General features: G+C 36.9%; 1 protein-coding gene across 1 annotated transcript in view; it reads left to right on the top strand.

Moving 5' to 3' along the window:
- The window catches only part of ints6l (integrator complex subunit 6 like), a 102337-nt gene that overhangs the window by 82106 nt on the left and 7484 nt on the right, over nt 1–12747 (top strand). The window contains 2 exon segments of the mRNA XM_051935172.1: nt 7554–7961; nt 9624–9717. Of these exon segments, the coding sequence (XP_051791132.1) occupies nt 7554–7961; nt 9624–9717 (502 nt within the window).

Genomic DNA, 12747 nt, shown 5'->3' on the forward strand with positions numbered 1-12747 from the left:
TTTACAGCAATATATGAACATTCAGAAACAAAAATCTGGACACATAGCATATTGCTTGTCTTATATACAGTGTATTTGCAAATTTGTTTGTTGCAACATATTAAGGGAAATGTTTCATTATATGTTTATATAATCATAGAAATGTATATTGCAAGATATGTTCACAGGGTTTTTCTCATATATTACAATATATTTTATTTTTGTAGGGGAATATTGTAGCTTCAGTATGTGCCATCTCTGATTCCACATATTAATATATAAACCTTTAAAACTTGCATTCAATCTTCATTTGTGCTTTAGGTTACTATGCAATTGCCAGGACTGACATTTGCATACTAGTGAAAGCAAAAGCCACCTGTGGTGCTGTTTACTAAGGAACCAAAATGTGAGACTAGCAAATCATGGGTAGGTGGAGACTTCCTCAAACAGAAGGAGGATAGTAAACAAAAAAGCTTACAAGAGCATAAAGGATTAGGCAAAACTATGGCTATATAAAGAGAGAATTCCAAAAAAAAGGGTCAGGAAATAAACAGGTCAAAAAAGGTAATGCAAACAAAGCTTGAGAACACAAGAACAGACATTTCAAGAGGAAAAAGGAGATAAGACAATGAGAAAAACTCTTAAATTAAGCACTGAATGGTGGCTAAAGTTTACCTAGCAATAGGAAAAGTTGCCGGTGAAGATGACTGTGGCCATAGACTGGAACAGACACACCTTATAACAACCATTCAGTCTAGTAAATACAACATGCATAGCATATATGATTTTTATATGTATTGCATGATGCTTGTCTGTTTTTTCTGCAATATTGTTTTAAGTTTATGTTGCATTTTGTTTTTGTATTAGTACGTATAGTATGCTGAGGCCATAATAAGAAGTATTCTTATTAAGAACACATTGAAAGTGAATCAGACACAACACAGCATAACATAAAACTCTCTAACCTGCTTAATCTAATTCAGGATTATGGGGGACCAGAGATAATTCTGTCTATTTGACCTTAAGAAACTTTTAAAGCTTGAATGACTTAGTGTACCTGGTGTTGAATTCGGTGAATTAGTAACTTTATCTTAGTAATATGTAACTGAACAAAACTGGTCACACGGTTCTAGTACATTATAAATACATTAACTGATGTTCTGGTTTTTAGTCTGCTTTTATTTTTTTATTTTGACACATTTTTACAATTCAACACAGTGGGAGTTGAAATAGATAAACTTGTATACACTCTACTTTCAAATGCAGTATTTAACACACTAATTTATAATTAATTCATGCTGCCCAGTGCTATTATGTGATAGATTTTCATGTAGGTTTTGAAGGAAACAAAGATTTCATTTGAAATAGGTCATTAGTTGAATGTCAGGCTGCTAGCTGTATGGCAAAAATAACCTCTAAAGTCATTTTTTCCCCTGGACCCTTCATGAACCACAACCTAAGCAGTTACATACATTTTCTCTACATTTCTGTTTAAAGTGATTGCTGCATAAAAACGTATTTGACATGTAGAGATGAACCTCAGGTGCTGCTGTACTACTTGAGTAGTAAGGCAATAAATCTGTCATTATTGCTGAGGATTTTTAGGCAACTAGGAAAACTGCAAAGGCAGTGGCAGAAGGATAAAGAGAAAATGAAAGCGCAGAAAAGGTAAAAGAGGAGAATGAGGACTGACCTCAACAGGTACAAATGAATAAGGCTTATCTTGGGCTAGTGGCTATGCTTCCTCCTAAACCAGTGTTGTCAAACTCTGTTCTACTGAGGGCCAAAAAATAATGATATACAGTGCATCTGGAAAGTATTCACAGCGCATCACTTTTTCCACATTTTGTTATGTTACAGCCTTATTCCAAAATGGATTAAGTTCATTTTTTTCCTCAGAATTCTACACACAACACCTCATAATGACAACATGAAAAAAGTTTACTTGAGATTAGGGGTGGGCGTTATGACCAAAATTCTATATCACGGTATTTTTCTAAATTATCCCGGTTTCACGGTATTCAACGGTATTTTTTTCCCCATGCATGAGTGGATGTTAACCACATTTTCCACTGCAATTACTGGCTAAGAATAACCTATCCTCACAGGTGGCGCAGTGGTAGTGCTGCTGCTTTGCAGTAAGGAGACTGTGGGAGATTGTGGGTTCACTTCCCGGTTCCTCCCTGTGTGGATAGCGCTTTGAGTACTGAGAAAAGCGCTATATAAATGTAATGAATTATTATTATTATTATTATTATTATTCCACTGTCATGAGCATTGTATATTGTACAAAAAAAAAAACATTTTAATGTGCACACAAGTATTAATACAGTTTTGCATTGCCCCATAACGTGATAGTTTTCAAGGGGGTGGCACTAATGGAGAAGGTATCACATTGCATGACAGATGCAGTCAAAATATAGAACCTTTTTATTGAACAAATTTTGCAAAAACAAACTATAATTTTGACAAAATATTTTCAACCATACAAAGAGGCATTTAGACTTAGTAAAATATCCAGAAGTGCTTGTCAAAAATTGTATTGCACCGAATATGTCTTAGAAAAGGAATAAATAGTAAATATTTTTTGTAAACCAACTACACTTTCTGTTAATGTTAACAATCTCTGTCCACTGACACGTTAAAGTGACTTTTTAAACAACTTTATCATCATTAAACTGCATAATATTTAAACTAATAAATAATAACAATAAAATAAATAATAGTATTATTACTGATAGTTGCACTATTACTTCAAGACTTCAAGCCCAGGTGCATTACACAGTATTCACCAAATGAAAATAAAATAAAACAAGTGCAACTTGGTGATGACATCTTTACCAACTGAACCATCATTTAGGCAAACTGCATTAATATGGACCTTGCTTCAAGCTAAGCTATACTGGGAAGAAAAAAACAAACTATATGTCGAGAACAAAGTCAACATTTCCACTTTATTCTCGCCGTTTATGTCGAGATTAAAGTCGACATTTCCACTTTATTCTCGCCGTTTATGTTGAGATTAAAGTCGACATTTCCACTTTATTCTCATAGTTTACTTCATAATTAAAGTAGAATGTCGTAAACTAAACTTCTTCCTTAAATCAATGTTTAATCAATTACTAAATTTACCCCGTCATAAATTAATACAGCACATTAAATGCTTTGTGTTACGTTCCCCGACCCAGTGGTTAATCACTACGCTTCTTAAACTGACTTCTTCCGCACTAAGAGAAGACAGCGATCACCATACAGAATCCATTCACTTCATGATATTCCTGCTTTCTGAAAATTTAGAATGCTAAGATAAATACTTTATATCATTTTCATGATGAAATGCACTAAAGCAGGTATTACACATGCACGGTAGTGAGGCGGTAGTGCTGCTCCCTCGCAGTAAGGGGTCCCCAGGTGTATGTTCAGTGTAGAGAACTTTATGGCAGGTGTGACGAGGCTCCAAAAAACTGGATGTATGAATAGCTATTGCACAGGTTTAACTTAAATATTGTGTAAATGTTGGGTTTGTGATCTGCTGGTCGGAGACACGAACACAGAATTCAATGCATGTTCTTCTGAGCGGGCTATCTTTATTGCATGCATGCTGTCTCTATCTGACGTACCAAAACCCCAGTTCCTATCCTTCCTTTTTCTTTCACCACATAACCAATCACCACACGATAAATGTCTTTGTGAAATTAAAACTAGTTATAAACTTAGCCCACGGAGTGTTCAGAACTTTAAAAATATCTTCGTTATACATGTTTAATTATGCCATCTATTCAGAGTTGCGCCCATCTCTGAATGAGTCGCCAGCACATCGCAGGATGAATACAAGCAAAACATACACTAGCAGGGTCAATATAGCACAACAAAACCCCACATCCTACATGACTTTGAAAGGAAACTGAAGCACGCCGAGTAAACCCAACAGAAAAACATGCAAATGCAAGGCAGGCACGCCGCCGTGCCCCCATATGATTAATGCATGCTTTAATGCATTTCACCATGAAAATTATATTAAGTATTTATCTTAGCATTCTAAATGTTCAGAGAGCAGGAAGATCATGAAGTGAATGTATTCTGTGCGGCGATCGCTGCCGGCGCCTCCTCTTAGTGCAAGAAGAAGTCAGTTTAAGAATCACTTAACACAAAGCATTTAATGTGCTATATAACTTATGACGGGGTTTGAAAAATCTAGTAAATTAAATATTCATTTTACGATGAAGTTTAGTTTACGATGTTCTACTTTAATGACAAATTACGAGAATAAAGGCAACATGTCGACTTTAATCTTGACATAAACGGCGAGAATAAAGTAGAAATGTCGAGAATAAAGTCAACATGTCGACTTTATTCTCGTCATAAGTGTCAAGATTAAAGTGGAAATGTCGAGAATAAAGTCAACATGTCGTCACACTATTACACAGTACCCAGGTACATTACACTGTATTGAAAACAAATAAAACAAGTACAACTTGGCTTGCAGTATTATCCAGTAGTATAGAAACAGTATTTACACATCTGACCTTTTAAAACTAAAGTATCTCCAGGCGACGGACGTGACTCCTTTTTTTCGGCAAAAGTTCTTCTGTTCATCATGTTCAACTTTACTTTTAGTTCAGTTTCGGAATGCACTCCGCACGGCATACCTATGCTACCTTTGGTGGTGTAGCAATGAAAAAGAGCCCTAGTGCAACAAATCTGTGTTTAGCGGTGTAGCAGTGGAAAAGGTCCCCACTTGAACAGTTTCCCGCTGCGCCACGTTCCGAACGTCGTTTAGGCAATTTAAACTGGTGTTGCGGTTTAAGAAAAATCCATATCATAAAAAAATTAAAAACGGTTTTCAGTATGAACCGGTATACCGCCCAGTACTACCTTTATAGTACATTTGCAGTTTTACAAAACGAGAAAAGAGTTTTGCTTGGTTAAAATGAAAGAAAACAGAAAACACTATTTTGACAAGGTGTAGGAGATTTTTTTTGGAACAGATTTCGCCACTATGAGGGAAGCATTTTACTGGAGAAAGTAGTGCGTGGGAGGAGAGTAATATAACACTTAAAGCTGAAGAACAAATACTGAAATTGAATACAGTGATCCCTCGCTATATGCGCTTCGCCTTTCGCGGCTTCACTCCATCGCGGATTTTATATGTAAGCATATTTAAATATATATCGCGGATTTTTCGCTGCTTCGCGGGTTCTGCGGACAATAGGTCTTTTAATTTCTGGTACATGCTTCCTCAGTTGTTTGCCCAGTTGATTTCATACAACGGACGCTATTGCAGATGGCTGAGACGCTATCCAGCTTACTTTCTCTCTCTCTCTCTTGCGCTGACGTAGGGGGGTGTGAGCAGGGGGGGCTGTGTGCAGCTGCTTCCTGAAGGACACGCTGCACGGAGCTTCGCATACTTAAAAGCTCAAAGGGCACGTATTGATTTTTTTTATCTGTCTCTAGCTATCTCTCTCTATCTCTCTGTCTCTCTCTTCCTGCTCCTGACAGAGGGGGTGTGAGCTCGCGCCTTCAACAGCTTTGTACCGGCGGTGCTTCGCATACTTAAAAGCCATAAAGCCGTATTGATTTTTTTTTTGTGACTGCTTGCTTTGCACTCCTTTGAAAAAGGAAGATATGTTTGCATTCTTTTAATTGTGAGACAGAACTGTCATCTCTGTCTTGTCATGGAGCACAGGTTTAAACTTTTGAAAAAGAGACAAATGTTGTTTGCAGTGTTTGAATAACGTTCCTGTCTCTCTACAACCTCCCTGTGTTTCTGCGCAAATCTGTGACCCAAGCATGACAATATAAAAATAAACCATATAAACATGTGGTTTCTACTTGCGGATTTTCCTATTTCGCGGGTGGCTCTGGAACGCAACCCCCGCGATGGAGGAGGGATTACTGTATTGTCAGTTGGCTGAGACCCAGTTATTCAAGCAGGATGAAACATCCTTAATTACGGAGTATATGGTACCTGATTTTACTATAATGCTGTTTGCAACTGTGATGTTGTCCAAGTTAGATTAAGATATTAATATTCAAATGCAGCATTTTATGCATTAATTAAAATATTGTAACTTTTGAACGTAAAGAAAGAAGCAGCATTCTGTATTTTTATTGTAAAGCAGTGTAAAAATAGAAAAGTGATTAGTACATCGGTGGGTTTTTCTGAGCTCTGATGATCCTTTGGTTATTATTAATAGTGTGTGTGTGTATATGTGTGCATGCATATATATATATATTTTTTTTATTTATTTATTTATTTTTTTAAATGTTCATTTACAGTTGATTATTTTCCTGAGTTTATGTACCATGGTGTGCTCACTTCTTAGATGTGCTTTGACTCTCACTGTTGTGTGACTGTCTGCAAATCTGCCACAACCATATTCCTTTTAAATGGAGCTTGTCAAAGTTAAACTGACCAGATTTTGGAAAATACCTTCTAACAAGTGATATGTGAAATCCAACTAATAAAACACTTTTCTGTAGAAATGTATCTGCAAAGGACTGGAAAGTCATGGGTGATTTAGTAATGTCTTGTACATTATCAATAAAAACAAATAATTGCTTAAAGTAAGCCTTAGTAAAATCGTCAAAACCTCCACTTACATCTGTGAGCCCATCCGTTTCACTTAGATTTTTTGCTGCCATTTAAAAAGCCATAATGTGTTGTCTTTAGTTCCTACTTATTGAAATTCATGGATGTAGCTGTAAGAGAGAGATCCTGTTCATTAACACATACTCCTCCATTACTAAAGATCACTCCCACTTAATATGATGAGAACACAGTTAAAGCAGAGTCTTTCATACAAATGCACTTCCAACTTTATTCAGTTTGGCAGACAAAAACTAAATACAACTTGATTCCTTCCCATAATCTTTTTCTAGGCCACGAAATCTAAACAGTGGTCATCTGAGCATGTTATGCAAGTTACATTTTTTTTTTTATGTTGAAGGGGACTGGGATGGCAAGGGTGTGACTATCATTGGTTAATTATTCCTTAACACTAGGTGTTGGAGCACATTCTGAAATTCTGGGTAAAGGTCTACTTTCTTAAAAGTTGCCTGTGGGTGGAATTAACAGATTTTCAGAGGGTTGATGGAAAAATCAGACCAGCATTTCCATTGTAGTAATTTGCTTAATAGTGGGAAGTTCTTGATCATGCTGCCCCTTTTTGGAAGTTGTGTGTGAGGAAAAGGCCCAAAATTATTGTTGTGTACTTCATAAAATCGAAAGCTTTAAGCCATTGCATTTAAGGAAGAAAAAACTGACTGTACCAATTAGTCCTTCAGTAGGAAAATTTTATTGAACCTTCAAATGCAGTTATATGTTTTGAGGAAGGTTTAATGTAGGACAATTTGTAGTATTAACTAATTTATTGATTTATGCAGCAAACACATATGAATTACATGTAAGAGAAACCAAAGCAAATATTTGCTGGATATTGGAAAAGAAGTAAGAATACAAATAAATGTAGAATTTCTCCTTGTAGATTTTGTTTTATATGTTTAATATAACTGCTTTAAATGGTTCCTTGTAAACATTAACAATGTATATTCTCCTCATTTGTTCATTTTAGGTGTTGAGGGCAATGGTGTAAGCCCGGTGGAGAGCAATGGAGAGAGAAAACCAGAAGGTTGGCTAGGGCTGGACAGACAAGTGGATGGTTTGTCTTTAGCTTCTGAGGACCGAACCAGTAGTTTGGGGGTTGATGGGGACAGTCTGTTAGAGGACACAAGCCAGCCTAGTGAAGATGGACTGGATGAGAGACCTGACTCCAGTCCTTTAGACAAAGGAGTCTTACAAACAGATACATGTGAGGAGGGGCCTCTCATAGACCAAGAGGCGGTGGCGGCGGCAGCAGTAGAAAGCAGCGAGGGTATGACGTTTCCCACTATGCTTAGGACAAGCAACATGCTGTCTCTGGATGGGACCAATGCTGAGCTTAGGACACGGGTTATGAAGGAAGTTCGAAAGCCTGGCAGAAGTAAGTGCCTCAGATTTTCTAATGGGTTTTCAGTTGCTTCTAAAAAAAATGTTTTATGCTGTGTGATTAATGACGTGAGAGAGATGTTTTGAAGCAAAAAGGAGACAAATACATGTTGATCCAACATTTTTAATAGATGTGTGCTACATAAGCCCTTGTATGTTGTAACTAAAATGTGCATAATTAAAATACATGTATTTGAAATTCTGATTCTAGAATGCTTTCTGCTGATGCTTTATTTAATAAATCAAAATTGTGATCAAACAATGGTACACTAATGGACAGTTCTATTTGGCTGAGAGGTGTCTGTAATCTAACAAAATCGTGCATTTTGTATAATTTTTGTGCAAATATTAACTTGTTATACTGGAGATTTATTTACTTTGGCTTAATGAACATTTGTGCTTAATGAATACAAAATGCCAATTATCGCAAAATCATAGCTGTGTGTCTCAGTTTTACTAATATATTAAAATTTTAAATAAGGGTCATTTTTGATAACCCAGTAAATTTTGTATAGAAAAATAATCAAATCATATAGCATCTTCAGATAATCCAGCATCTCTTTATAGCTTTATTAACTTTCCTGCAAAGACTAGTGTGCATGTAGAAAAGAACTGAAAATCTCATACTGACCTTTAAGTATTTTGACATTCTTGATATCCTTCTGCTGTGAAACATTCTGACCTGTCATTGTTTACACGTCTTAAAACAACTATTATCATACACTGATAATTTCTGTATTATCTATATTAATTAATTATCTAATGACTGTATTTTGTATCTAGATTACAAATACCATACATTGCATCAATGTTCATATTGCTTATTACATGTCAATATTGCTGCTACTTCTTTGTCTTGTCTTTGCACAATGTCTTGTCTTGTTTGTGTTTTAATTTTAAATTTAAATTGAAATTCTATTTTTAATTTATTTTTAATTTATTATTTGCACTTCATGTTGTTAAACTGTGGACCCTGAGCTTTGCAATTTCGTCTATCTGTATACTTGTATATGGTTGAGATGACAATAAAGTTAGCTTTGACTTTGTATGTATTAACCACTGAACATGCCTGAATTGTCTGTATGATGTTGGCAAATTTTCTGTTTTGTTTGAGTGGTTGGCTGTCCCATTCTGGGTCAGTTCCTGCTTTTGTGCATACTACATTCATGATTCTGGTAATGTATTATTGAGGTAAAAAGAACAGGACAGTAGATGAGTGGATGGACAAATGTTTCAAGTGCTTATTTTATGCAATGCATTTCAAAGTCAACACCATCTGAAAACAAAGTGCTAAGGTTTTTGCATCGTTTGAGTACATTGAACTTAAGAACAAATCTTTATCATTGTTATTTTTAATTCTCCATCTTACCCACTTGACCATATTCCCTTCTAAATAACAGAGGATGACCACATAATGAACATGAAGAGGAACCTCAACTATATTTAGTGTTGAGCAATGCTTAATAAACATAACAGAAAGTTACTTTTTTGTTCAGAGAATTATTTTTCATTCTACTATATTAAATGGCTGGTTAGCTGGTTAAAAAATTGATTGATAACATACAACTGATAAAGAGTTTCAAGAGTTCAAAAGCAAAGTGGTCCATTGATAAACTGCTGTGCCTTGTCTTGTAACTGTATTCATCTTGTCTTCCAGATTATGAAACAATATTTAAGCTCCTTGAAGAGGTGAAAGGACCGATGGAAGTGCAGAAGTACTTCATCCACCACACAATTAAGGAAGCTGCCAGGTATTTACTTCCCTTATGAACATTTTGACATGTGTTCTGAAATTATTCTTCAGGCTTTCTAATCCACAACTTGTTTTAACATAGTAGAGAGAAATATATTTAGTGCATCCGGAAAGTATTCACAGCGCATCACTTTTTCCACATTTTGTTATGTTACAGCCTTATTCCAAAATGAATTAAATTCATTTTTTTTCCTCAGAATTCTACACACAACACCCTTTAATGACAACGTGAAAAAGTTTGAGGTTTTTGCAAATTTATTAAAAATAAAAAAAAACTGAGAAATCATATGTACATAAGTATTCACAGCCTTTGCTCAATACTTTGTCGATGCACCTTTGGCAGCAATTATAGCCTCAAGTCTTTTTGAATATGATGCCACAAGCTTGGCACACCTATCCTTGGCCAGTTTCTCCCATTCCTATTTGCAGCACCTCTCAAGCTCCATCAGGTTGGATGGGAAGCGTCGGTGCACAGCCATTTTAAGATCTCTCCAGAGATGTTCAATCGGATTCAGGTCTGGGCTCTGCTGGGCCACTCAAGGACATTAACAGAGTTGTCCTGAAGCCACTCCTTTGATATCTTGGCTGTGTGCTTAGGGTCGTTGTCCTGCTGAAAGATGAACCATCGCCTTAGTCTGAGGTCAAGAGCGCTCTAGAGTAGGTTTTCATCCAGGATGTCTCTGTACATTGCTGCAGTCATCTTTCCCTTTATCCTGACTAGTCTCCCAGTTCCTGCCGCTGAAAAACATCCCCACAGCATGATGCTGCCACCACCATGCTTCACTGTAGGGATGGCATTGGCCTGGTGATGAGCGGTGCCTGGTTTCCTCCAAACGTGACTCCTGGCATTCACACCAAAGAGTTCAATCTTTGTCTCATCAGACCAGAGAATTTTCTTTCTCATGGTCTGAGAGTCCTTCAGGTGCCTTTTGGCAAACTCCAGGTGGGCTGCCATGTGCCTTTTACTAAGGAGTGGCTTCCGTCTGGCCACTCTAACATACGGGCCTGATTGGTGGATTGCTGCAGAGATGGTTGTCCTTCTGGAAGGTTCTCCTCTCTCCACAGAGGACCTCTGGAGCTCTGACAGAGTGACCATCGTGTTCTTGGTCACCTCCCTGACTAAGGCCCTTCTCCCCTGATCGCTCAGTTTAGATGGCCGGCCAGCTCTAGGAAGAGTCCTGGTGGTTTCGAATTTCTTCCACTTACGGATGATGGAGGCCACTGTGCTCATTGGGACTTTCAAAGCAGCAGGAATTTTTCTGTAACCTTCCCCAGATTTGTGCCTCGAGACAATCCTTTGACTTCATGCTTGGTTTGTGAACTGTAAACTGTGGGACCTTATAGGTATGTGCCTTTCCAAATCATGTCCAGTCAACTGAATTTACCACAGGTGGACTCCAATTAAGCTGCAGATACATCTCAAGGATGATCAGGGGAAACAGGATGTAGCTGAGCTCAATTTTGAGCTTCATGGCAAAGGCTGTGAATACTTATGTACATCTGTTTTCTCAATTTTTTTATTTTTAATAAATTTGCAAAAACCTCAAGTAAACTTTTTTCACATTGTCATTATGAGATGTTGTGTGTAGAATTCTGAGGAAAAAAATGAATTTAATCCATTTTGGAATAAGGCTGTAACATAACAAAATGTGGAAAAAGTGATGTGCTGTGAATACTTTCCGGATGCACCACTGTGTATGTATATATATATATATATATATATATATATATAATATATATATATATATATATGTGTGTGTGTGTATGTATATGTATGTGTATGTATATATATATATATATATATATATATATATATATATATATATATATATATATATATATATATATATATATATAATAATAAAAGGCAAAGTCCTCACTGACTGACTCACTCACTCACTCACTGACTGACACATCACTAATTCTCCAACTTCCCGTGTAGGTGGAAGGCTGAAATTTGGCAGGCTCATTCCTTACAGCTTACTTACAAAAGTTAGGCAGGTTTCATTTCGAAATTCAAAGCGTAATGGTCATAACTGGAACATATTTTTTGTCCATACACTGTAATGGAGGAGGCGGAGTCACGTATCGCGTCATCACGCCTCCTACGTAATCACGTGAACTAAAAACAAGGAAGACATTTACAGCACGAGTCACACGCGGGAACGAAGGTAAATGACGTTAATTTTTGACTGTCTTTTAATACTGTGTAAGCATACATATTAACACATGTGCAATTAAACGTGTGCATTTACGGGGTGATTTCTCAGGCTTAAAAGCTCGCCTTTTACTAAAAAGGTAAATGCAAAAACTATTTTCAATCATTCTATGATCTGCTTCTCACAACTGAAGGCACCGTGGCTGATGGTAAATGACGTTAATTTTTGAGTGTCTTTTAATACTGTGTAAGCATACATATTAACACGTGCAATTAAACGTGTGCATTTACGGGGTGATTTCTCAGGCTTAAAAGCTCGCCTTTTATGAAACGCGGGAACAAAGGTAAATCACGTTCTTCACTGTCTTTTAATACTGTGTAACCATACATATTAACACATGTGCAATTAAACGTGTGCATTTACGGGGTGATTTCTCAGGCTTAAAAGCTCGCCTTTTACTAAAAAGGTAAATGCAAAACTATTTTCAATCATTCTATGATCTGCTTCTCACAACTGAAGGCACCGTGGCTGATGTTACGTCACTTGCTGTCCGACCATAAGCTTTACCTGGTAGGTAACCGGACACTCACTTCACTCCCTTTCGGGAATCGAACCTCTGAGGTTTTCTTTTGTTCTTAATTAAAATTTAAAACCAATACTTCACTGCTGCTAAGCCCCTCTAGCGCTGACGTCTGAGGTTCGATTACCGTAAGCAAGTGCAGTGAGTGTGTAATTACATTCACGGCATTCGTAGTCTGATTCACAATCTGATTGTATGGGTGCTTACTTCCAGGTAACGCTTACACTTGCCCACCAAGTCAGCTCGAAGTGATCACTCGAGTAAAGGCAGCTTCACAAAAAAACTGATC

This window comes from Erpetoichthys calabaricus, chromosome 12 (assembly GCF_900747795.2).
Source record: "Erpetoichthys calabaricus chromosome 12, fErpCal1.3, whole genome shotgun sequence".
Taxonomy (NCBI): domain Eukaryota; kingdom Metazoa; phylum Chordata; class Cladistia; order Polypteriformes; family Polypteridae; genus Erpetoichthys; species Erpetoichthys calabaricus.